Source organism: Chroicocephalus ridibundus, chromosome 2 (assembly GCF_963924245.1).
Source record: "Chroicocephalus ridibundus chromosome 2, bChrRid1.1, whole genome shotgun sequence".
Taxonomy (NCBI): Eukaryota; Metazoa; Chordata; class Aves; order Charadriiformes; family Laridae; genus Chroicocephalus; species Chroicocephalus ridibundus.
The window spans coordinates 146,797,148-146,823,207 of record NC_086285.1 but is presented as its reverse complement, the minus strand read 5'-3'; the positions used below and the strand labels follow the sequence as shown (position 1 = coordinate 146,823,207).

The following is a 26,060-nucleotide window of genomic DNA, read 5'->3' as shown; positions in this document are numbered from 1 at the left end:
GTTTATCAAAAGTTTGCTTCCACGTGCGCATCCGAAGAGCAGCGCGTAGAGCGCGGAGCGTGAGCCTTCCCTTAGTAGCTGGTGTGCAGGTGGGAGAAGTACCAGCTCCTCGCAGGGAGCCCTAATTCAGCACACCTCGGCAGCGTTTTTGACACCGTGTGAAAGATTGTTCAGTAGTAACCTCCTCCTCGGAAGCTTACAGCTGTTCTGCAGCTCCCTTTTCATAGCGTCCTTACGAGCTGTGGATCACGTCTCTGCATGTGAATCTGCAAATGCCATTCTGAGCTCTCTCTGTGTCTGTACTCATCGCTTTGTTGGCACTTGCATTTCTCTGCCTTCCTCTCTCTAGGGCAAACTTACAGATAGGTAGCTTAGTAGCTTTGATTCCCTTTCTCTTCTCAAACTTCATGTAATCTGACCTTTTTTTCTCAACTCTTCAGTTTGCCTTTTTAGTAACAGGTCTGCCAAAACTGAGTAGAAAATTCTGCCGGTCTAGATTAACTGGATTTCAGTGTGCGTGGCATTCGCTTATCCCGAGGTCCAAATGTCCCCACACAGACTGAAATGGTCTTGCAAAAGCTTCAGCGACTATCTTGAACTCATAGCGCTGGAAGTTCCTGCGTGATCTGTGTGGGGAGGGCGTGAACAGGCTTTACAGCTGGGATCTGGTCTCCATCGCAGCGTAGTCATTGCCCGGCAGGACTTCCAGCATCATCGGGAGCACCAACGGGTCCCTTCCTAGTTGGAAATTGCTTTTGTGGTTTTAATTTGCAGCTATTTGAGTATCTCACCATAGAGCAGATTTGCTGAACTGAGAAGCATGGAGGGCTTTTAGGTTTTTTTTAAGTGTCGTCTAAAGATTTTCTGTGGAGTTGTCTTTAAGAGGAAAACTTCATGTCTTGCTGGAAACACAAGCCTGTGAGACTTTTCCCATGCTTTGTCCGTGCCTCTTTAATACAAAGGCATTTTTTGTCATTGAATATCACCACAAATTACTATCATAGTAACACTGTTTAGTATAGCAAGAAGCAGTCAGTTGCTACCAAGCGTTTCAGAACTTTTTTCCATAATGGTGAAACTTTTCAGCATCCCTTGTCCAGTGACGACAGCCGCTAACACGAATGTTTGAATGCTATGGTCATGTGAAACTCTTGGAAAATAGGTTGCTGCCACAACCTGTGGGAAGGATTCTCTGCAAGGAGACTCTTGTAAGAAAATAGTTGGTTTGGACATACTGATACTATTCACAAATGAATTTTCATACAGTGAACAGTTTTAAGCTGAAAAAGCAGATTTCACTTTCATTTATAAATGACAATTTATCTGAAATGGTGTTCTTCATGTGAAAAATTATAAAGCATTTTTAAAAGGCAGCTGAGTATTCCCAAAATAAGTAATATCTTTGGCGGGGGCGAGGAAAGAGGCATTATAGCTCAAACTGTGATGACTGCATTTTGGATGCCTTAGTAGATAAAATTTTGGGACGTATTTTGTACCAGTAACTTACTTTGTCTTGCCATGAAAGAGTACTTTGCCCAGAAAGTTATAATTGATGCTAGTATAGATGACATTTTTTCACTGCTTTTATTAATTTCAGAGCTACTAAATGCATCATGAACTTGCAGATTGTTCTCATTTATGTTTTTCCAACGGAGGACGTGGACGGGCTTTTTTTTGTTGATTTTTTTCTTGAGTGGATCAGAATTACTGTGTTGGACAGAGCAAGCTTTGGGAATGCAAAGCTGTGCTGGGAAGCCCATAAGGTCTGAATCTGTCCCGCGGTGTAGTAAAGGTGTGTGCTGCTGCATTAATTGCAATTAGTAGAGTGAGAGCTGTTCTGGAGCCATAGGCCACCCTGTGGGAACGCCCGTTCTGGGTGCTGCTTTGCTGGGACTCTTCTCCGCTCCCTGCTGTGGAGTGTCCTTCACCTCTGGGAAGTGCCACCGTGCCTTCAGGAGGTGACAGTGGACATGATCCTGTGGATCAGAGTCCCTCCCCACGCAGAAACACCTCTCCAGCTCCTAGCGCAGGTACGGGACCGTGGGGACCGGGGCAGGACAAGCTGCCGCACCACCGGGAGTTGGGAGCTGAGGAATGAATACAGCTCCCGCCACCCGTCGGGGAGGTTGTTCTAAACTGGACATTGTAGGTACAGCTGAGTAATCTGAAATCTTGCAAAATCATGCGTAATGCTATATTTCGTATGTAGGTTTATTCTGCTTGTAAACGATTCTACAGTTCCACAAGTGCTTTTCTGTATTTCAGTATCATGTACATGATGTAATTAATGTATATAAAACAAAACTAACAGAAGTTGGTGGATTTTTTGTGGAGGTGGAAGAACAGCCCACTGCTGTTATGTTAATCCTTGTGGTATATTTCCTTTGCAGTATTTCTGCTTTGTATATTGATCTTTAGGCACCATGTAAGTAGACATTTGCTGTGCCTGTGCTTCTGTAAAAGCGCAGGTGTGACTTTAAGAAGTTTACCCTCAAATACTCAAACTCCTTCGTATTGCTAATTATGTTAATTTGTAGTCGTTCTTAAACCTTGTCAAATACTCAGCAGGTCAATCCCTTGTTTGGCAAATTTTGAAACCGTAGCCAGGATAATCAGGTTAGGGGGCTAAGACAACTGAGAGGCAGGTCAATGTTATTTAATATGATTAGCGTGCTTGAGTTTTACTGCTTGGTGGTTTTGGCCCAGAAACTCATGTGTCTCCCTCTTAAACCACCAGCGCACTCTGCATTACACACACCAATATAATTTGTCAGTGTTAATGGGTCAGGTGGGTTTGCTGTACATCAATCAGTGTTCCTCTAATTGTTTGCTCTGGACAAAAAAATGGAATCCCTGGTACTCGGTTTGCCAGCGAGTGGAGCTGTTGTTGGATGTGAATATTAAGCAACTTGCATGGGTATCTCTGGGTAATAAAACTTAAAGGCTGACTCAGAAAGAGCATAAGTCAGGTAACAGCATATATTGTTAGTGTAAAACCACCTTTTCTCACTTACTGTTCATGTCTTTCTGGTGCACTGTTCAGTAATTTGCTGCTTAGGCATGTGTTCCTGCTCCTCAGAAAACTCGATGGAAGAAAACCAAAGCTGCTCCCGTGCTTAGGACCAGCACAGTCACCCGAGCTGCACAGATCTTGCTGCTCAGTTTTCCTCACCCCCTGCCCTGGTGAGGCTTGAGCTCCTCTACAAGGCGTAGAAGCTGCAGGAGGCAGATATGGTCCGGAGGAGCCCAGCTGGCCTGACTCCCACTTCCAGTGCTTGGGAAATGGGGAGAGGGGAGGTCTTGGTCACTCTGTGCCAGCCAGCTGGCTATAGGAGAAAAACCTGAAATTCTTAATGACAGAGAACTAACAAAACCAGAGGTTACCTGTCTGGAAAAGGATACCAGAATCCCTTGCAGCCCCTGCCTGTGCACTGTCTCCCTTCCCTGGCTGTGGGGCGGTTGGGGATGTTTGGCTGGCGCTTGGACTGGGGAGCACTGGGCAGCTGTCGCAGGGATGGTACACGGCATCTATGGACTTGCCTCCAGGTCCTCCTCCTCCTCCTGAAGGGACCACCATGGGCCCCAGCCTTTCTCTTGGTCTCGGAGAGTGGCCCAGTCCTGCTTGCGTGCTGCCCGGCTGTCTTGGTGCTCATAAACTTTTAGTTCTCGCTCACTCGTGTTTGTTTTTAGATCTGTGTCTTTGAGTTCAGGTCTTCATGACGAACGAGGCTGTACCCATGGGGTAGGACTGTTCTCTTTTTCCTATGAACTGTTGTTTTGGTAAATGACCCACATGTCTACAGGAGAGGGCCCGAGGGCCTGGCCAGTTTTCGGATGAGGTTGGATGAGGAAACCACTGAACCCTGATGGTTCCCAGCTCTGGATGAAAACCCTCTGCTTGCAAGAAGTGACAGAAACAAATGTAAATTTGTCCTTTTGCTGGCGGTGCCTGCACTCACAGGCCCCCGCGAGCGCTTCCAAGCACTACAACCATCTATGCCTGTTACACAGTTACTGCAGGGTGTTCTGAGGTCTGTATTGGCTCAGGATGGATTAAAAAAGACTTTTTGCTTACATAGGTTGCTCTTTCTTGTATACTTTTACACTGCCCACCTGTACCCAGTAACAGACACTTGAGCTTATGTCTCGGTGACAGCTACCACTACTGTCTGACAGCTACCCATAGAATTCTCATGGAAAAACTGGCTGCTCATGGCCTGGATGAGCAAATGATCTGCTGGATCAAGCACAGGCTGGATGGACAGTCCCAAAGAGTGGTGGTCAATGGAGTTAAATCCAGCTGGAAGACGGTCACAAGTGGTGTTCCTCAGGGCTCGGTGTTGGGACCATTTCTCTTTAACGTCTTTGTTGATGATCTTGGTAAGGACGTAGAGTGTATCATCAGTAAGTTTGCAGATGACACCAAGTCAAGAGGGAGTGTTGATCTGCATGAGGATAGGGAGGCTCTACAGAGAGACTTGGATAGATTGGATCAATGGGCCAACGCTAACGGTATGAGCTTGAACAAGGCCAAGTGCCGGGTCCTGCACTTGGGCCACAATGACCCCATGCATCGCTCCAGGCTTGGGGAAGGGTGGCTGGAGAGCTGCCTGGCAGAAAAGGACCTGGGGGTTCTAATTGACAAGCGGCTGAACGTGAGCCAGCAGCGTGCCCAGGTGGCCAAGAAAGCCAATGCCATCCTGGCTTGTATTAGCAATAGTGTGACCAGCAGAAGGAGGGAGGTGATTGTCCCCCTGTACTCAGCACTGGTGAGGCCACACCTTGAGTATTGTGTCCAGTTTTGGGCACCTCAACACGAGAGAGATATCGAGGTGCTGGAGCGAGTGCAGAGGAGGGCAATGAAGCTGGTGAAGGGCCTGGAGAATAAATCTTACGAGGAGTGACCGAACGAGCTGGGACTGTTTATCTCGAGGAGGAGAAGGCTGAGGGGAGACCTCATCGCTCTCTACAACTACTTAAAAGGACATTGTAGAGAAGTTGGTGCTGATCTCTTCTCACAGGTAATTGGTGATTGATAGAACAAGAAGGAAGGGCTTCAAGCTGCCAACAGGGTAGGTTTAGACTGGACATTAGGAAAAATATTTTCACAGAAAGAGTGCTCAGACACTGGAATAGGCTGCCCAGGGAGGTGGTGGAGTCACCATCCCTGGATGTGTTTAAGAGTCGTTTAGATGTGGTGTTTGGGGATCTGGTGTAGGGGAGAACTTTGTAGAGTGGGGTTGATGGTTGGACTCGATGATCCCAAGGGTCTTTTCCAACCTAAAAGATCCTATGATTCTATGATTCTACTATCTTCAACTCTGTACACGCTCTGAAGTAAATATTTGCAACAGTTAATGCCCTCCACTACTTCATCTCCCATTATCATCTTTCAGAGGTTTGTCTTGGTTTTTGTTGTTGCTGTTTTTGCTTTTTTCCCTATACAATAAGACAACCGGTAGCGACCTGCGCCCTCCCTGCCCCAGATTCCTGTCCCCACCTGCCCGGCAGCAACGGAGGGCGGCACACGGCGCTACAGGCTGCTCCTTCCCCGGCCCTGGCTGCAGGCCCGGCACCGCGGCGCCCTCCGCTGCCGTCTGCCCGGCCGTGCGGGCCCGGGGCCGCCCTCAGGCCGGGCCCGAGCGGTGCCGCGGGCCCCGGTGCCGCCTCCGTTGCACGCCCCGCTCCGCCCCGCGGAGGAGGAGCGGCCGCCGCCGCGGCCGTTCCCCCCTTCAACCGCCGCCGCCCCCTCGCGGCCTAGTCGCCGCCGGCCATGGGCGAGCGCCGGGGGCCAGCGGCCCTGCAGGAGGCGGCCGGGCCGGAGCGGGTAAGGCCGGGGCGGTGGGGGCCCGCGGCGGGTGTCCCGGGCGCGCAGCCGTTGCCGCCCGGCGGGGGTGACCCGACCGGACCCGCTCCGCCGCCGCGGGTGTGGGGGCGGCGGCGGGAGACAGCGCAGCCCTGTCCGCTGCCGTCGCATCCCCGGCCTTGAGGGCACCCGCCCGGCCGGGCGCCGCGGCCTCATCCATCGCCGGGCTGTCGGCAGCGGCGACCCCCTCCGCGCTGGGCCCGGCCTGCCCCGGGGAGCGCGGGGCTGGCGTGGAGGGGTCACGGCTACTAGAGGCTTCACCTGCGCCCGCCCCGGGGGTCTGCAGTCACGGCTGCGCGCCCGCTCGGGCTCGGGAGGGTCGTTCCCTTCGGGCACCGTGACCGCGGGCAGCGTGGGGCAGCCGGGGTCGGGGCCCGGTCTCGGCCGGGCGCGGAGGCCCGGGGTCGCCCGGCGTGGGGCAGAGGCAGCGCAGGGCCCGGCTGCCCGGTGGGGCCCTGGGCTCGCAGAGCGGTGCCCGCCTGGGGCCGGGAAGGCAGAGCTTGTCCCCTCTGCTCCTCCTGCCCTGGAGGCAGGCGTGGTGGTGTCGGGTGGTCCTGGCTCCCGGCCCCTGTGGACCAGGAGGGTCTGCTCCCCCCCTGGAGGTGTCCCGGCTCTCTTCTGCGTTCTCCCCAGTACGACCTTGACAAGCCAGGATGAAGCATGCGAGGGAGAGGGATTCTTACGGCAGAGAAACCCACATGGTGGTCCAAACCTCTGCATCTCAGCAATACTCGAGTTTCCAGAAACTGGGGCATGCTGTGTTAAGTACAAGCCTAAAAAAACCATGAATGTTTTCCCCTGTGAATGGCAGCGTGCTGTACCTGCAATGAAACCCCAGAATGTAGTCTCCTGGGAGCGTGGGTGATCTTCCCAGCCTTGCCGCCAGCATGACCTGTGCTGTCCAGGGCTGGCCCGAGGCCTTTGGGGGCTCATGGGATGCAGGTGCAGCCTCTCGCCGGGGTGCAGAAGGGCTTGTCACATACCGTGACATGGTATGTGCCCCATCACAATGCTGGCTCTGCCAGCGCCTTTAGCTTTTTCCCTGGCTGCAACTGATATGGGGCATGTAACCGAGGTACTTGCACATGTAGCCCAACAGCTGTTGCTGTGGGGTGGTGGTTTTACGTGTGTATATATGTTAATTGTTTCCTAGTTAGCTGAATTTGAAGTTAACAGAAAGAGCTTCAGTACCACTATGCGGTCTTTGTTGTCCTTTGGGTTTATTGTCATCATCAGAAAACTTTATTTCTAGCAGTTGCAGAATAACTGGGATACGATGTACCGGAGTGTGTCCAGCAAAGGGCTGACGATTAAGAGACTGGAGCATCTGTCATACAAAGAGAGGCTGCGAGCGCTGGGGCCGTTCAGCCCGGAGAAGAGAAGGCTCCAGGGGATCTCGGTGCTATGTGTAAATACGTGTTGGAGGGAATAAAGGAGACGGTGCCAGGCTCTTCTCAGTGGTGCCCTGTGATGGGACCAGAGGCGATGGGCACACACTGGAGCATAGAAGTTCCATTTACACATCGGGAAGCACTTGTTTATTGTGAAGGTGGTGATGCTGGCACAGGTAGCTCATAGAAGTTGTGTAGTCTCCATCCTTGGAGATACTGACACCTTGGCTGGACGTGGTCCTGGGCAATCTGATCTTGGCTGACTGTGCTAGAGCAGGGGTTGGGCTGTGCCCATCAGCCTCAGCTCTTTAATGCGTTTGGCTCATGTTGTCTGAACAGAAAGTAGCACGTTTGCGTTATAAACTGGATGGTCTTCATTATTATGGCAAGTGTTGACTGTTTCATGCACAATCATAGGATGAAGGAAAAGATGTGTGGTGCAGATTGAAAGCAGGTGGTGTATTGGCCTAGTGACTGTTACCGTCTGCAGCTCCCCGTACCCCTGCCAGTGCACGCTGGGGCCAGGAGGGCAGGGCTGGGAATGCGTTGTGCTCCTTCAGTGCAAGGCGGTGGCTGCTTCGAAGCCCTGGCAGTGATCAGAATGTGCCGTGCATCCAAAATTGAGTCAGAGAAGGATCTCCCATGAATTTTCAGGTCACTTGTACCAAGACATGTACTGTGTTAACAAACAGGCAAGGTAATGAGCATTACTCTGATAAAACTTTGGCTAAGAGGAATGGAACCCAAAATGAAGAGTGTCAGGGCTGTTTTGTAGCCAGGAGCTACCTGCTTGCCAACTTCGAAATGGAGCCCACCTGTGAAACTCCCCTCCACCTGAGAAGGGGTTAGGGGAGGTGGGAGGTGGGTTGAGGGAGAGGTTCCAGTATGGTGTTGTCGCTGTGGGCTGACCCTTCCTTTTTTAAAATTTAAAAAAACCCACCTATTTAAAAAAACCCAAACTTGTGTCATTTTCCGGTTCTGTGTGGTGGTCCTTGGTGATGGTTGTGCCGTCATTCTGAGTCTTTGGCTCCTGGAAGCCATCCTTCTGCTTTCCTGCCATCATGGCTCTCCAGAGGGTACACCCTGCTTTGTGGTCCCTTTCTGCTTCTCTCCCCTTTCTGTCTCGCTGTGCACTGACAGTATTTCTGGCATGTTGACTCCTCTGTGGCCTGCGGAATGGCAGCTGTTAAAAGTCATTGGAGAAATGACAAGCATGTCTCGGTGTTGGTCTCCAGTTTTCCTGCCATACTGGAACTTTGCTCTTCCTGTGCTTTGCTTCACTTCTGTACACCAGAAGTTTTTTTCAAGTTATCTCCCTGCATTATGGGCCTTGCATGCTGGCTTTTGAATGGCTCAGGAACATCAAGGCTGAGGTTGGTAACTGCTAGTCCGCCTTGTTAGGCTAAAATAAGTATTTGGGGATAGTCCCCAGGCGCTATAGAAGGGCTTTGCTCTGGTAAAGACTGGGCTAATAAGGAAGACTTCTGCAGTGTTTCCTTTTTCAAGGATGATGGCTGGTCATCCTGAGGTCACCTCATCCTTGGAGACAGATGCTAGTTGGGTGGCTGGCTCTGAGGAGGTGTGTGCCATAGCAGGGTGCCATCCCCACTGGGCCCAAATTCTCCCCTGTGGCACTTCCAGTGGGTTACTGCAACTGTCTCTGTGTCCTGGGAAATGCAAAAGGTCTTGCACTCTCATGGCCTTCAGCGGAGACTCTGCAAGATGATGCCGGGAAATCTGTCTCGTGTATTGAATAATATTTAAAAATATAATAAAGTGCTAAAATTGTAACCCAGAATATGCTTCCTGATGTATTTTCTTTGGGCCTGTGCAGTACATATGCCAGCTATGAAATGTTCACGTGTGTTTGGTTTTTGTTTGTTTTTTAAATGTCAGTAGAATTATTTGTTTGAGGGTATTTTTCAAATTGAAGTAAAGGATTACTTGTTATTATGTGAGTGGTTACAAGCAGACAGGGTAGGGAAAGGACTTTGGCACCTCCTAGGAGGGTAGAAGCAATGGTATTCAAAACCTTACGCTCTGCTGTATTACATATAATACCTTGTATACTGCCTGTGGCTGGTTATCCTCTACAGCAGCATCAGCAGGATCTAAGGACTGACCCAGAAGGGTGTCCTGCTGGCTAAACTTCTGATCAGTGTGAGTCACCAGCCCTTCTGGAGAGGCTGCAGCACGCTGTCCTGACAGCTCTTCGTGATGGTTGTCTTCAGTAGGTGCTTGGTGGTGTGCCTGGCAGGGATGCTGGCTGGCGTTGATCCCAGGAGCAGGTCCCTAGCTGGAGGTGAGGGGAAGGCCCTGCTGATGGAGTGCCCCCTCCATGCTGCCCTTCACTGGCCTGTCTCTAAACGTTCATCCGTCCCCACCTCGGCTGGGCTGGTAGCTCTCTGAGGAAGAGCTGTGCCCGGGCACTCTCCAGGAGCCTGCGCAGAGGGGGTGGGGATGGCTGACTCCAGGCAGGGGTTTTCCTGCTGTTGGAAAGAGGCACATCGTTTCGTCTTGGCACTCGAGGGCGTAGGTGGGGTGGGACAGCCTCCAGAGCAGCCTCCAGATCCGCACTGGTGTGCGGGCTGCCCTCTGCTCACCGCAGGATTGCATACATGAACCTCTGTGCAGAGACTCGCCGTGGCACAGGGCTGTTCCTCTACCAAACGGGATTAGTTACTGTGATCTCATGGTGTTTTTAAGAAAGTCCATCCAGGCCCAAGTGGCTGGATGTAAAGTGACGGGGCTGGAGGTGAGCTGAGCAGTGAGCCCCATGGATGTGTGCTGGTGGCAGCGCGTGGTGACCTTGCACGTTATCTCCCTTGTGCAGCACTGTGGCGGCTGATGTTGTCTCCCGGGGCAGATTTCCTCTTCGCGCTGTAGAAGGGCTTTCACTTCGGCATGCAGACGTCAGGCGCTTCCTGGCACCGGCACACCTGGGAGGGGGCGGTTGGTGCGAGTGGTGCCAGGCAGAGCCGGGCAGGAGCGTGGATGGAGGGCAAGGGGGCAGGTACCCCCGGGACGGGTTGTGCGGCCACCCAAGGGGAGCAGGTGAGTGTCTGCATGACAGGGGTAGCTTTTGAGGCACACTTTTGGGATATAGGGAAAAGGAGGAATAAGTAACAGCAACCTTAACCAGAACTCTGCTTTACCTTCAGAGCTCCTCTCCGGGTGCTGCTGAAAATGGCGTGGACACTGACGAGGAGCCTCTTCTCAGAAAAAATCCCCGGCGGTTCGTCATCTTCCCCATCCAGTACCCAGACATATGGAAAATGTATAAACAGGCTCAGGCCTCCTTTTGGACAGCAGAAGAGGTGAGCCCTGGGGCCAGCGGGATGGCACAAGATGCCCAGACCGGGCTTCTGGCGCGCGCTTCCTTGCTCTGCTGCTGCCTTCTGTGTTGTGAGGGTTGGAGTTAATTGCATTGAGCACGAGGTGCCTACACCAGAGCAGGGCTCCCTTCATGGACAGTGGAAAGAAAGCTGCTTTCACAGAGTGATTCAGCAGAGCTGGTTTAGGTGTGTGGTTTAGGATGGGGTGGAATTGTATCCTGGGTTGCTTCTCTGGTTATAGAGGGAGCCTAAGTCAGATAGCTCTGATTTGTGGTCCGATAGCTCCTACCCTGCTGTGGTCTCTCTGGCTGCAACTAACTTCTTGCCCGCGTAAGGTGTTCTGGCCAATTTCAAGTGAATGCTGTTCTTTAATGTCAGGCACCTATTTTCCAGAAAGATAGTGGTAATCAGAGAGACACTTGCTAAAAATGCTCCTAATTTACTCCTGATCGCCCTGGTTAGATGCTTGCCTCGTGTTATAATGCAGACTGTAGGTTTTTCCACGAGGTCGCTGGTTTCAGACCTGAGCAGTACTCAGCTTGCTACGCTTGCAGCTGGGGAGGCTTCTGAACACTGCAGTGATCTGCAGCGATTACCTGCCAGCAGGGCTGGTGGCTCCGACTTGGAGCTTCTGCAGCCTTTGCTAATTTGTGAGCAGTGACTGCAATTGCAGAGCAGTGAGCTGAAAGCACTGGCAAAGCTCTAAATAGGCCAGAAAGCAGCCTGGGATGGTGAGGAGCAGCTGTCTGTAAAAGCGCTATTTCGCTGCCTGCCTGGGAGGCTTGCTACCCTGTCGCAGTGGAGGTTGAATTAAGCTGTTAAAGAAAAGGTATTTACACTCCTGCCTGATCAGCATTGCCCTTTTACCATATTACTGGTTCCTTCTTACACTGTCCCACCATCTGTCGGTGCGTTTCCAAACGAGCTGGAAAGTTAACTGTAAAATTGGTTTGTGTGTGTATGTGTTTATATACACATGTATGTGTGTACATGTTTATATACACACACATATATAATTTTTTTTGCCTCTGTATTTTTTCACATCTGGCCCTACTTAACTGCTGCTGTGGTTCAGAAATCCCTCCAAACAAACAAACAAATAAAAAAGGCCTATACAAAGGAAATTGTGGTTTTCTGCTGTGGCTCGAGCTCAGGCTGGTAGATGAGAGCAGTTGCACAGCGTTGGCCCCGAGCCGTTCTTTGGCAGGATGGAGGCTGAACACCTGCCAAAGGCACGAGTCCCCTCAGTCCATCTTTTGGCACACCTGGGGATAGGTTTCTTGGAGTATCAGCATTTATTTCAAGTAGAGTTTAAGTTTCTCAGGGCGAGCACTGCTTATTGGTGCATGTTCATACCCATGACAAGAAGATCGATACTAATGCTTTTCAAAATTTGACTTATTTATAATTCAATAAACACTGATTTTTATTCCAAATTACAAAGGTGTAAACTGTGAAGCAAACACGTGATGTTACTGTTGCAGAGGGAGACAGCAGTACTGCAGTGTGTCTGTTGTCTTTTACAGTCACTTGTATTTAAATTCTCTACATGTAAAGATTAGAGAGCAAGCGCTAAAACTCTGCCTCAGTCATTTGACCAGGCTGCTGCTGTTCCTACAGAATCACAAACTCAAAAGGGCAATAACGTTTTTCTTTTTTCTTTTCATTAGGTTGATTTGTCGAAGGACCTTCCTCACTGGAACAAACTGAAAGCAGATGAAAAATACTTTATCTCTCATGTTCTGGCATTTTTTGCAGCCAGTGATGGAATTGTAAATGAAAACCTGGTGAGAAAGCTTTACAGAGGGTTTGAATACTTACTCATTTTATTGGCTTTCATTTTGGTTTTCTCACATTAATGCATAAGTTTATTAAATGTGTACTTTTTTTTTCTTTCCGTCATGTCACCTTTGCCAAGGGGAATAGGCAGCTTGTTCTGCTGGGGTCAGTGTCTGAGTTAAATTGGGCCAGCTGTGGTCAGCAAGACTTCAAATCACATCACTCTTGGACACAGCTTTTCAGCTCAGCCTTCTGCCTGGCTGTGTTGATCCGCATTTCTCAATGAATTAATAGAACCCAACGCTTCTTCCTGTACTTGTGTTAGATGAGAAGTAGGGAGGGATTGTGCTGTGCCATGCTCTGTATTCTTTGTTTTGGTAAAATCCATTTTGCTCTCCCTGAACATCATCCTAGAATCTTCTAGGGCTGCATGTGGGTGCTCCTAAAAAGGTGGGGAGATCTTTCTGCTGAAATCAGTTCTGGGCTGCAGAAATGTCTCACCGCAGGTTGTTGGTGGTATCTGACTGCAAATGCTCAGTTTAGATCTTGAATGTCTGTAATGTTTAGAATATGTCATAGTATATGTGGATGTATTGCATGAGCATGTCTTACATCATACTGTTTTTCTTTAATGATGAACAGAAAGTCTGAGGCTTTGTTCAATATGCAGTGTTTACTGATGCAATATTTTGCTGTTCTCCTCCCGTGTACGTGTGCTCTCATGCTTCACTGCAGTTCTCTGCCCAGTATGCACAGCAGATGTGTGTGCTTCTAGCTGGGTTGCTTTATCTTCTTCTGCACCACACCTATCCTATCGACATACCTGTGAATAAAGTAGGCTGAACTGCTCCCACCCTTTCTTTGTGGTAGAGATCTGTTGTCTCTCCCATTAAGCTTAGAGTACTGTCACGCAGGACCGGTTTTACTGTACTCATTGCCATGCTTTCTGGTTTCGGCAGGTGGCACGTTTTAGCCAGGAGGTGCAGATCCCAGAAGCGCGTTGTTTCTATGGCTTTCAGATTCTCATTGAGAACGTTCACTCGGAGATGTACAGCTTGCTCATAGACACCTACATCAAAGATCCTGAGAAAAGGTAAACCTCTGGATGTGTTACAGACCCAATCTGTCACCTAGTCCAGGGGCACCGTTGTTGGGCAGCAGCAGCAGCTGTCTTCTGTTTCATACTGACTTACTGGGGGAGTTGGGGATGGTTCCTGACCCCCAAAATGGAGAGGAGCATTACCGACCGACAGACTTGTGTGGGAGTGTCAGAAGATGAGGTAATATTTGTATAAATCTTTAATTACAGGAAGTGCCGAGTGTGTGAAATGTTGTTAAAGCTTAGACAAGCTTCTTGTGGTTGTTGTGCTCCTGAGGTGCTTGCTCTCACATCAGCAAAGGATTTGCCTTGGGAAATCAAGTGCTTGTGGTCCAACTGGTGTTTCTAACACACACCAATCAATGTATTGCAACCTTTCAGCTTTTTTTGCGGTCGGTGCTTTTTCATACAACTTGAACTGCTTATTTTTGGGTTCTTTGGAGAGCTCCATCACCTTTGTCTGGAGAACTTCTCAGTCCAAATGGTAATACATTTGAAAAGAAGCATTTTCCTTCAGAGGCTCCACCATGGTGATCGTCGGGCAGAGCTTGGTTTCCCACGGTGGCATCCTGTGTGGTGACACTGGGAGGACCACAGGGTTTCCTTTCAGGTGTTTGGCATGGGAACAGAGCCTCTGCTCATGGGAATTGTCCAGTTCATTTTGTGGAGTTGGGCAAGATGAGCTTTAACTCAGTGAGAGGGAAGTGGCTGCCATCTGGCTTGAAGTCTGAGAGGCAGCGTGCTCTGGTGGGTCTGGGCGCTCCTGGGATGGGACGTTTGAGTTCACTTCTCTGCAGCTCACCTCCTCTGAGACCTTGGGTTTGTCTCTTTCTGTGCATCTGCCTCCCTGAGCCCTCATTATCAGAGTTCATCACCCCTTTGAGGTGGGAACTGTGTCCTATGTGGGTTAGTTCAGAGCCTAGTGCAATAGGTTCTTCTGCCTGGTGCAGCCAGTGGGGACAGCCAGGGCAGGTTTACATAAATCACTTATTTTGATCTTTTCTCTTTGTTTTCTTCTGTAGGGATTTCTTATTTAATGCTATTGAAACAATGCCTTGTGTCAAGAAGAAAGCAGACTGGGCTCTGAAGTGGATTGAAGACAGAGAATCCACTTTTGGTGCGTACCTTAAAAATTTGCTTCTGTTGCACATATCACAAACTAATCCTCTGGAAGTGAGCTGCATCCCTGGAAAGTGAAATTAAATTCTCCACAGATGATGTAGTGGCTTGTGGGTCTCTGGTTTAACTAAAGAACTAGAAGTAACTTCTGGTGAGCATGTATGTTTTTGTCTTCAGGTAAAGCAATACAGTAATGGCAGTGCCCACTAGAATCAAGTTATGAAAAATGCTTGTGGGTTTCTCTGTCTTTTTTTGTCTTTATACTGAACAACCCTAGTTTCTTCAGTTTTTGCTTATAGACCTCGTTTTCTGTGAGTTCTGATTATTTCTTCCAGTTGGCTCCTGTTTTGTACTCCAGTGTTCAGAACTGGGCAGATGAAGTCTTGCAAGCCCAGGCTTCTTCGTGTTCATGTTCATACAGAAAAATTTGTGTGTGATGTTAGCCTTTTTTTGTAACAGCATGACTGAGCCTGAGCAAAAAAGATTCAAGAATCGTTTGTCTCTGGTGTTTATAGTTTTTGTATCTCATCTCAGAGCTGGGACACTGGCTCAGCTTCTGTCAGCATGGTGCAGGACGTCCTTTCCAGTGTTCTGCATTCAGATCACAATGTGAACTCTGAAGGATGTGTTGTAGCTGAAATAAATAACGGGCAGACGCTGGTGAATTTTCTAAACCAAATATCCTCTATACGAGGAGAAAGTAGAGGATGGAGAGATTCATCCAGAGGAACAAAATAAATCTGAATATTATTCTTTTGTAGCATCTGTTATTCACAGCTCTTGTTTGAGTGCGGTTCTTCTTGTAGCTGTAGATTCTTTTGTCCTGGAGTGTCCCGCTGCTTCCCCATTCTGGCTTTGCTTGCTGCGTGCGGAGTCTCTTCTTCATCTCCTTCATTCGGCTCCCAGCAGCGGGGTTGTGCCAGGAATCACAAGGTTCCCTAACTCAGAATGCAACGTTCCTCTCACCCCCTGCCCCCAGACTTCATGCATCCTATCCAAATCTTTGTAAAGTACACTTCTACTCTTCTGTTTTTTCACCTTATTGAGAAAACTTCACAAGTTTAAAGCATTTGGGGGGGCCCAGGTCTTAGAGTTAGGGATTATGAGATATGGTATATGAAAGTGCCTGGCTGGCTTGTTTGCTTCGTGCTTCCTTCCAGCTTGGGGACCTGCAGCTGGGTCTCCACAGCTTTGGTTGATTTCGTATGCTGAGGGTTCCGTTGCTGTATCCGTTCTGTGGACTCAGCCTCCCCACGTGCACTCACACTATATGGTGCTGCTGATGGGGGATTTTTGTTTCAGCATAACTCATTTGTATGATAGCTAGTCAGGTGGAGTGTAGTATAAACCATATTGATATTCAGTCGTGCGCTTCATTAAACATATATTGTATGAGCAACCTTCCTCCACTCCTCTCTAGAAGTAACCTAGGAGATTTTTAGTGTTGCTACACAAATTCTTTCCTTAGTAATTTGTGTGATACTTGTAAATTCCTGTTGCTCTTCATGCTTTTTTTTCCTAACTTGAATTTCTTCAGATGAGCCAGCAGATGGCATTTGCGTTTTATAGAGGAAGTGGGACATCTGGCTGTTTTGGGATTATTTTATTTTTTAAACAAAACTCATGCAGTTCTCGCTGGGAAAAGGCACCAGCACTTAATGCAAAAAGCTCTTCATGTTAGAATATACCCAAGGATCTTATGAAGCTGTTTAAAATAGAGTAAAACGGAATGGCGTCTTCACCAAGCAGTCAGATAGTCTTGTAGTCTGAAGAAATAGATTCCTGTAGAGACCAGGGAGAACTTGGACCAATAATGCTGTGCTTTCCTTGCATGAGAGGTGGGATAACAGAAGTAGTTATTTGTGTCTTAATGAATTATGTTCTGTGTTCTTCCACTCCTGTAAGAATGTTATTACATAGACACTCAACAAGCAGAAATTGAGGTTTGGGATTTTTTGTTTAATATGTAGAAGATTAGCTTTTGTCTCAGTTTTGTCTATTAGTTATGCAACCATTTTCCTGCCTTTTAGAAGAAAGGGATGAAGGAGCACTAATGTCTTGGCCACTTTGGACAATTATGTTCTTTCCCTTCTGACCTGTGGCAGTTTCAGTGGGTGCCCTGGTTCTTTGGTTCTGCTGAGGTTGCCTGTGGTTAAATGCTGTTGCGTGTGTAGACCCCCTATGCCTCAGGATCTGCTGAAAGATGTGGTCAGATATAGCACCTGCTGCTGCGGTGGGGATTCCTCCTCTCTGACATTGGTCTGTCTGATGCAAGTGGTGCATCTCGCTGACGAGCAATACACTATCTTGTGTCTAACTGAAAATGTGTTATGTTAAAACAGGTGAGAGAGTGGTTGCCTTTGCTGCAGTTGAAGGCATCTTCTTTTCGGGTTCCTTTGCTGCTATATTTTGGCTGAAGAAGAGGGGCCTGATGCCTGGACTGACTTTCTCCAATGAACTTATTAGCAGAGATGAGGTAATGTGTCATGTCATACGTGCTGTCTGGGAAGGAAAGTGAGTTTCCAGGGGAAGGGCAGAATTACATTCATAAAGTTCCCATAGTCTTGCCAGAAGGGCCCACCTCTGGTGGCACAGAGAGTTGAAGGAAAGGTGAAGAGAGCAGAGGGCAAAACAGAATCCAGCAGCAAGTAGGAGATGCGTTTTTGGGTACGACAGAACCTTTTTAATGTTGACAGTGCTTGAGGTCAAGGAGGTGGTAGAAGTCTGCATAGGTTCTCTGCTAGCCAGTGTCAGCAGCAGGGTTTTCCAGGGAAGGTCCGCTGTCCTGGTAGGGCAGAGGTCCTGGTTACCTGCCAAGTAACTGTGGGCCATGCTTCTCCTGCAGTAAGCCTTCTGCGTCTGCTTTGGCATCACCTCCTGGGCAGCACAGAGAAGAGATTTTCTTTCCCCAGAGCAGTGCCCGACTCTGTTTCTGCAGCCTGACGGAGGAGGTGTAACTGCTGACGTGTAGGAAGATTGGAGTCCTGCAAGGGAGCAGGCGATCCCCAGAATATTTGTAAAAAGGGGGAAGAAGCAAATTTCTCGCTATAAATTACTAATGAACTTAAAGCCTAGGTGCTGCTATGTCCCTCAGCAGAAATAACTGTTTTTAAAGGGAGTAAACATAAATATTAGTAATATCCCAATGCATAGTAAGATCAAAAAGGTAGGATTTTTGAATTGAAGGGGATGTTTGTTTTCCTGTGCCATGCAGGGAGGCAAAGGCCTCACTACCCAAGGACTGGTGTGGAATTGCACTGTCCCCAAGGCAGTGGGGGCTGGCTTGGGAGTGACTCCGAGCCTTGCTTTGCCCTCACTGCTTCAGTCAGGTTCAGGTGGTCTCCTTGTCCCACTAGTTGTGGGTCCCAGAGCTTGCAGATGGCCTTCTGCATTGGTCGCCTGGCCAGCTGTGGCGGGCTGCTGCAGAAGCAGCAGATACCATTCCTCTCCATGTTCTTGTGTCACTGCGCAGCGATAGCATCTCCTGGGAGGGGGCAGCTGCAGGCCTGCATTAGAGGGGAGGGCTGCTTAGCTTAAGATGTGATGTGTCTGAGGGGCTGCATGTCAGCACACGGAATGTGGCAGGCCGCGTGCTGACAAGTGCCCTTTCTTTTCCCTGCTTCCTGAGCCGCTGCCTGCCAGTTGGCAGCGGTTGCTTATGGTTGGGGCCTGTCTTTAAGGCACGTCACAACTTACGGCGCTGTCAGCACTGGAAAAGCGGAAAGACCAGTTTTGTATGCGGTATAAACATGCTAGTGGTTTGAACTTACCAGAGTTGGTCTGAAAGAATAAAGAGCTTTATCATAATGGAAGTAATTTCCATGGATTAGATAAACTGATTTGAAATAGGGCATCTTACAAGATGCCTTTAATTTAAAAGACACTTTTGAAGAAAGTGATATGATCAGTAAGCAAAATCAAATAGTTCTTCAGCCTTGACCTTCCTTGTATCTTCTGTTTCTGTGAGTCATCATGAACTGATCCATTCAAGCGAGGAAGTAGTTGTTTGTTAGAAGGATCACTTGCAGGTGAATGCGATGTTAAGTTCCTCTGTACAGCGGTGTAACTGTGCTTCTCTGCAGAGTTGCGCACCAAAAGACTGAGTTTTTCTTGAGCTCCGCTGGCGTAATTCCAACTGCAGAGCTGTTATGAAGGGTAAAGCTTGGTGCACACAGCACCTGCATCGAAAACCAGGAAATGCTGTTACAAAAGCAGTGGCAGTAAAAAGAATCCACAATGGAAAACTACACAAACTGTTTTCTGATGCACCTGAACAGATAAATGGTTAATGCTCAATATGTTTTTTGAGCTGCAGTCTCGGTTCCCAAGCTGTTCTTTGAGCTGGTGCATCTCTGATTCTTAAAGGTGCGAAGCTGCTGGGAGCACCAGTCAGCGGAGCACACTGGTTCAGGTGAGAAGCCAGACATGTCCTACACCCTTCCCTGGACAAGACCACGGGAAGCCCTGCAGCAGGCAGCTAATGCTGTCCCTAGAGGGGGAGCATGTCCCAAATTACGTTGTTTCAGGGCTGTTCCGTGATCTGAAGCACAAGGATTTTGTAGCCTTTCTGTAAAAGCTTTCACTTCTTGGTTTTCTTTTGACCCTTGTTAACAATAGCACCGGATTGTCTCGTAGTCCACAGTCTGCCAAATCCTTCTGACTGGTTTTCACTCTGGATGTGCCCTCATGGTACTTATAGGCTGTAATCACCACCTTGCTGTCAAACGGAGTGACAGTAACACAGTGTCTGACAGCGGTGGGTATGGCTGAAGCCAGAGGCTCAAGCTGTAGCCAGGCAAGATCAAATAGAAATTGAGGCACCTCTTGGAGCAGCTGTCTGTTACCCACCTCAGACTGTGAGGGATTGCTTGTAAGGAGATGGTCCTTGAGAAGGACATGGACCTGTTGGAACAAGTCCAACGGAGGGCCGCAAAGATGATCAGAGGGCTGGAGCACCTATGCTGTGAGGACAGGCTGAGAGAGTTGGGGTTGTTCAGCCTGGAGAAGAGAAGGCTGCGGGGAGACCTTATAGCAGCCTTCCAGTATCTGAAGGGGGCCTACAGGAAGGATGGGGAGGGACTCTTGATCAGGGAGTGTAATGACAGGACAAGGGGTAACAGCTTCAAACTGAAAGAGGGGAGATTTAGGTTGGATATTAGGAAGAAATTCTTTACTGTGAGGGTGGTGAGGCACTGGAACAGGTTGCCCAGAGAAGTTGTGGATCCCCCTTCCCTGGAAGTGTTCAAGGCCAGGCTGGATGGGGCTTTGAGCAGCCTGGTCTGGTGGGAGGTGTCCCTGCCCAGGGCAGGGGGGTTGGAACTAGATGATCTTTAATATCCCTTCCAACCTGAGCCATTCTGTGATTCTATGACTCTCATCCTGGCTGGAGGCTTTTCTGGAAATCTTGGGAATGAACACAATTTACTGGGCTCTGTGCAGGATAGCTGGGTGAAATGTGAAGGTGGGTTGAGTTGGGGCGTGGTACCCTTAAGTATTACAAACCTATGAACACTGTGATAGAAAATTCCTTACAGTAATTGCACATTGTGTGAAGAGATGACTTGTTAATCTTGGATTTGGTGACTCTAGTCTGAATCTTCGTTTCTGAAAATGCTGTAAGCAGCAGCAAGGGAAGAAATGCTACTAAAAGAACTTAAGCCAAGTATTTCTGTCCAGGTATCTTGAAGTGTAGAGCAGGTAAATAGTCTGTGTTAACTGGCAGGTAGTTTTGCAGGCCTTGGTGTAGGAGCCTTTCTGCAAAAGCATCTCTGATGGGAGGCAGGGACCCAGCAGGGCTCTGTGTAGGATCCCTCACAGTAGAGCAGCTCTCAAAAATATTTACCTTCAATAATATTTACCTGAGAAACATATATCCTGAGCATTATTTTAGCATCGGTGGCATGTGTTGGATTTCAGATGTTACAAACTGGGTTGTAAACTAAAAGTGCCTGCTACACATGGTAACATGACTGTCAAAGAAGCAGGAGGCTAGGAAGCTTCAACCTGAATGAGGCTGTCTCAAAGTAAGAGCAAACTATGTGGAGGAGGGAAAAACTGACTTTTTTTTCATTGTTCTCTGTTATTTCAGGGTCTACACTGTGATTTTGCTTGTCTAATGTTCCATTATTTAGTGAACAGACCATCAGAAGAGCGGGTCCGTGAGATCATCGTTAATGCTGTTGAAATTGAGCAGGTAAGCCTGGCCGTGACCGTGGGCAGTGCAGGACCAGTCTTAGTACAAAAATAAACAAATTAACTTCTAACTTTTGGGATTCCGTGTTTGATACTTTGCTCAGGCCTGTATCCCTGATGCATTATACCATCCTTTCCCTCTTCCTTAATGGTTACAGTAAGAGTCAGAGATTTTCTGATTGAGTTGTCAACCAACTGGGAGAAGCTGAAGCTGGCAGCTGGTTTCCTCCTTAACGACAGAAAGGAAGAAAGGCTGTCTTATTTAGTATAGAATAGAATAGTTCCAGTTGGAAGGGATCTGCAACAATCATGTAGTCCAACTGCAGCTGTCCCTTAGAGAAGAGTTTGTTTACCTCTGTCCTTTCAGGGTCTTTGTCTCTCCCTACTGTACACACATCCTGGCCTGGAGGCCTTCTTCAGGAGAAGACAGTGTCTGTTTGGCCACATGTACCGTGCTGGGTTCTGACTTTTTCTGAGGTTGCTGTCAGGTTGTTTCATGTGAAGTGCTACCCATCCGCAGCTCCAGGTTTCTGCACTGCTAAGTGTGTGGCAGGGTTGTAGCTTACTCCTTCCTGTCTGTTGTCATCTAACTACTGTGATGATGACAAATGCCCCAGCTTTGCCTCACAACACTGACAGGTGTTGCATCGGTGCCTAAACATGTACATGGCTGGCTTCAGCACTCATATATATCACTGTCCTCTCCGATCTGTCGTTCTATAATGACTGGAAGCCAAGGAAAACTGGAGATTTCTGGATCTATTCCTGCTCCCACCAGTATGGTCTGTAGAAACCTGTTGAACTTAGAGCTCAAGCTTACACCGAAGCTTGGGATCTTATGGGGAGGTGGGTGTGAAAGGCAGATGAGAGGGGTAATGATAAAAATTCTTGTGCCTTTCCCAGAAAAACATACTAAAAATAAAGGAAGGTACAAACAGCTACTGAAAACACAAAGACACTTGTTGAGTTTAATGATGCAAGTTACTTATTCAGACAACTGCCTGGGGAGCCTGGAATAACACAAATTGTGTTACTGTGAAGCACAGGTGTCTTCTCTCCATTTACCTTCTTAAATTTCATTTCTCTAAATGTCGTCTGTATTTTAACTTGTAGGAGTTTCTAACAGAGGCGTTACCCGTAGGTCTGATTGGAATGAATTGCACTTTGATGAAACAATATATTGAATTTGTCGCAGACCGGTTACTAATGGAGCTTGGGTTCTCAAAGGTAAGAGGTGCTGTTGCCCGAAATGCTGGCCTGCCGGGCCAGCCCAGGAAAGCTGTAAGCACAAAGCACTCTCTTAATGGGCCGGGGAGCAGGTCATATTTAGCACTTGCAATTTCTCTGAGTGACAGCCAAAACCACAGCTTTAATATATATGCTTCCCTGTTTAAAAGAGCAAGAACAATTTAGGCCATTGTTTCCCTTCAGCTGCTCTGCAGGTTTGTAATGGGAAGCTTAGGCTGTGCTCAAGTGCTGCAGTCCTCGAAGGATAATAAGCACCTTGCGCGGGTGAACTTCACCGTGGACCAGACTCCTGGGGAGTGACAGTACTGAATTTGCTTAGATAGGTGTCCATAGATTCTACAGCACATTACAGCAAGGGACAATCTAGTTTGAAAGGGTTTGACTGTTTTGTTTGGGTTTTTTTAAAGCGTTGTTACCCTATCAGAGTCACCAGTGTAATAGTGTTTCCCTTCCCCAGGTTTTTCATGCAGAAAATCCTTTTGATTTCATGGAGAATATTTCTCTGGAAGGAAAAACAAATTTCTTTGAGAAGCGAGTTTCGGAATATCAACGTTTTGCTGTTATGGCAGAAACAATGGACAATGTCTTCACTCTGGATGCAGATTTTTGATAACTTGGCAAACGAACGGTGACTGTTTTCCTCTCCCCATCTCACTTTCTGCTGTGAAGTTGTCTTCATTTCCTGTGCTGGAATTTGAGTCTACTGGGATTTTTTTTCCTGGGTTTTCATGTTGTTTGTCTGAGGAGTAAATATATTTCTCTCTGTGTCATTTAAAAAAAAAAAAGGGGGGGTCCTCTTTGAAAAATTTATATGGGTTTTTAAAAGGATGGCCTTTTTAATATTCCCTTGACTCATCTGCTGTGATTGCTGTCTTTAAAAATGACCTGGCTACTACTACTTTTTTAAGACTATGGTAGTGTTTTAGGAAAGCAAACTGTGTATTTACCTCATTGTTATGGTATTTCAATCTGAAAACCAAATGAGGTATCACTCTATGTATATATGTTGCTATAAATTATTTTCTATTTTCATGTTTATAGATTTGGTCTGGAGTAAAAACTCTTCCCTTTATGTCCTGCTGCAGATAGAGTAATAAGTGAATGTGGGAAGACATTAGTAAGGTATGAACTACAAAATCTTATTAAACCCAGGGATACGGTTTGATCTCCCCATTAACCTGGGTTCTGTCTGAAAACATTTTTAGTCTGGTTGCAAGCCTGACGGCTGTTGGTAGGAGTTTAGATCAAATACATATGATTTTTGTCTTACAGCTGTTATTGAGCAGGTCAGCGAACTTCAAATGGTCCTTGAAAAGGTAGGCCTGTTAATAGTGGAGAAAAAACACAGCCTCTAGGTCTTTGGCTTGTGCTGCCTGCTTTTCCCTGCTTTTCTAAACAAGTGCCTTATTAAGCAGTCTGTAGTTGCCTGAGTTGCAGTCGGCATCAGACACTGGAACAGCCAGCGCTGGGTGTTGTCCATCTTCCCTCTGTCATGCCGGGTGATTTGATATCCTCCCCTTCTCGGTTTCATATGTGCATTGATGGGGTGAGAAGGCGCATCATTCCAAGGGATTATCCCTTGAGGTGCTACAAATGTCCTGCTTGGCCTGTAAGGGAGCACCAATAATGTATGAAGGTACTTCAAGTTGCGTGTTCAATGTGAACCATTGAAACTGTTGTCACAGAAGAGCTTCTGGAGGAAGATATTAAACCTTTTAAAAACAAATCTTGAAGTGGTGTGGATTAGCAGCATCTTACAAAGGATGGCTGTTTGGGTTTTGGTGTGTTCCAGTGTGTGCCTGAAAACTTCTTTTAATTTCTTGATGTCACATGCAGAGAATGGAGCAATTGAAGAATGGCTAACGTACTGCAGTGGTTCTTGGGATGGGAGGGATGCTGTTCAGTTGTAGGTGGATTCCTTGCAAATAGATACACTCATCTTTTTTTTTTTTTTTTTTTTTTTTCAAAGGTGAAGCGAGTGTACATGAGCTAGACAAAGGGTTCTGCTTTGTTAAACCCAAGTATTTTTTCATTATGTTCAGCAGTTTATGTAAGAGCTTTTATAAGCCTTTCTTGTTGTTGCAAACATCTTGTGCTGCATTCGATATGCCTGGCGTGCGATGAGCTGACAGCCCAGGGTTATCGGTGATGGGGTGGTATAAGTGTTACTTCCCTGCCAGCCCAGATCAGCCGTAGCCCTGGGTACCTGAGTTCCATGAAATAGGTCTGCTGCCTTAGCGTACTTCTTAGTGAACAGTTGTCTCCGGTATAAAAATAAGCAGCAAAACTGACCCTTTTTGTTTGTGTATGTAATGAGCATGGAAACAGAACAGCTTTTTTTTCCTAGAGACGAGCCTGCATCATTTGACATAAGGTACTTGGGTAGGGCAGAGAGGACCCGTGGAAAATACGGAGAGAAGCTGGTTTCCCTCACTAATGTCCTGCAACTGCAAGAGAACTATGGACTCAGAGAGAAAATCCAGCACCTTTTGGAAATAATATGTTTGTGGGGGAAAAAGAGGAAATGTTGTAAATGGGTCTGTTGTTGGAGGAATGGAACCTATTTTTATGTCACTGATACATTTGTTTTGAGTGTTATGAATTAAGATGAGAGTATGCAGAATATCCAGTTATGAAACTGCTATGTGCTCAGGTTCTGTAAATGTATATGAGATACCAAAGTCTGGTACAACAGCTCCCACCCCGTTTGTGTGTAAAATATATGTGTAGTTTCAATAAAACTTGAATGTGGAGAAGGAGCATGCCTTTGTTTGCTAGTTACATGCTTTCTTGTGAAATCCAAAATGATAAAATTGGGCCATGACAGACGAAGACGGTGTTCACAGCTTTTGAGTTGTGGGAGAAAGTTATGAGTACTCCGTACGCTGTCTTGCGCTTTGTGAGCTCTCAACTTGCTGCTTCTTGTTCCTGGGAACAAGAAACATTCTTGTTCCAGTCTAGGGAGCAAACAAATACATTTTTTATGGAATTTTCTGTCTCAAGGAGAAATCTCTTGGGAGTCCCTTAGGTTCAAAGAAGAAACACTCCAGAAATGTAATGTACCACGGTGGGTGGTATCTGATATATCAAGGGCATTGCGCCCTCGGTTCGGGCGCCCTGCCTGTGCCTGGGCACAGCAGCAGGGGGTTCAGCCCTCTGAGCTGGGATCAGCTGGGGCCACCAAGCGCTGGGCAGCTGGGTCTGAGCTGGCAGAGGTTCACACCTGGTGGTGTCTGCGCCCTCAGGGGTCTCAAGTCAAAAGTCTTGTCCCTGCTGCCCCTTTGTGACTCCTTGAGACGGGCATGAAGGGCACGAGGTCTCTTGTCTCCCACCAGTGCTGGGTCTTGGGCAGAAGCCATGTGCCTCTGAGGGTTCTGGTGGACAAGCTGGGTCTGGCTCTGGCATGTCTCAGGCTTTGGCCATCACGCTTAAAAAAGCCTGATGGAGGCGTGTGTGAGAAAAGTTGTGATGCATCCCTTCAATATATGGTCTGTGTGCTCTGGGTTGGAGTCCAAGGCTGGTGCATAACTTCCAGAATAGCCAGTGGGATAGAGAAGGTGCTTCTGGAGGGGTTCATCTCATGGTGAAGGACGTGGTCAGGTGAGCAAAAACCTGCCTCTGGGGGCTGCAGGGGGAACTGAGGCTCGCAGGTAGAATTCCACCTTTTAACATCCCAAAGGGCCTCTGTAGCTCCCGCTGTTCTCATTCAAGCAGACACGTGGGTCCTAGCAGAACCCATGACTTGATTAGCAATAGCCGCAAGCAGACAGCGTGCTGCCAGCCCTGCTCGCTGGTCATGAAACCACTGCAGAGTGCAGTCGGTCAGTGGCTATTCCCAGCCCTTGTTGTTGGGAAAGAAGAGAAAGTGGGTGAAGACAAGGCAATTAGCAAGCTCATGCTTAGTGTTTCTTGACAGCCCGGAGGCCGTGTTGCTGGGCAGGTAAGGTTTGTGCAGCAGATGAGGAGGCTTTGTGCGCGCCAGCACACCCGGAGCTGCGGCCAGCCCCTGCCCAGCTGACACCGCACTAATC

The 26,060-nt window shown here is 47.9% G+C and overlaps 1 protein-coding gene across 3 annotated transcripts; it reads left to right on the top strand.

Moving 5' to 3' along the window:
- The first annotated feature begins 5,682 nt into the window (after positions 1-5,682).
- RRM2B (ribonucleotide reductase regulatory TP53 inducible subunit M2B) lies at positions 5,683-24,798 on the top strand. 3 transcript variants are annotated; one of them, XM_063327295.1, is made up of 10 exons: positions 5,702-5,827; positions 10,091-10,311; positions 10,419-10,574; positions 12,263-12,379; positions 13,331-13,464; positions 14,493-14,587; positions 16,932-17,065; positions 20,678-20,782; positions 21,895-22,008; positions 22,487-24,798. In XM_063327295.1, exons 2-10 carry the CDS (start codon positions 10,162-10,164, stop codon positions 22,637-22,639), a joined length of 1,158 nt encoding a protein of 385 aa, XP_063183365.1. In that variant the 5' UTR covers positions 5,702-5,827; positions 10,091-10,161; the 3' UTR covers positions 22,640-24,798. The 3 variants fall into 3 exon arrangements, with proteins under 3 accessions (XP_063183366.1, XP_063183365.1, XP_063183363.1); XM_063327296.1 differs by lacking the exon at positions 10,091-10,311 and having other exon boundaries at positions 5,683-5,827; XM_063327293.1 differs by lacking the exon at positions 5,702-5,827 and having other exon boundaries at positions 5,842-10,311.
- The last annotated feature ends 1,262 nt before the right edge of the window (positions 24,799-26,060 follow it).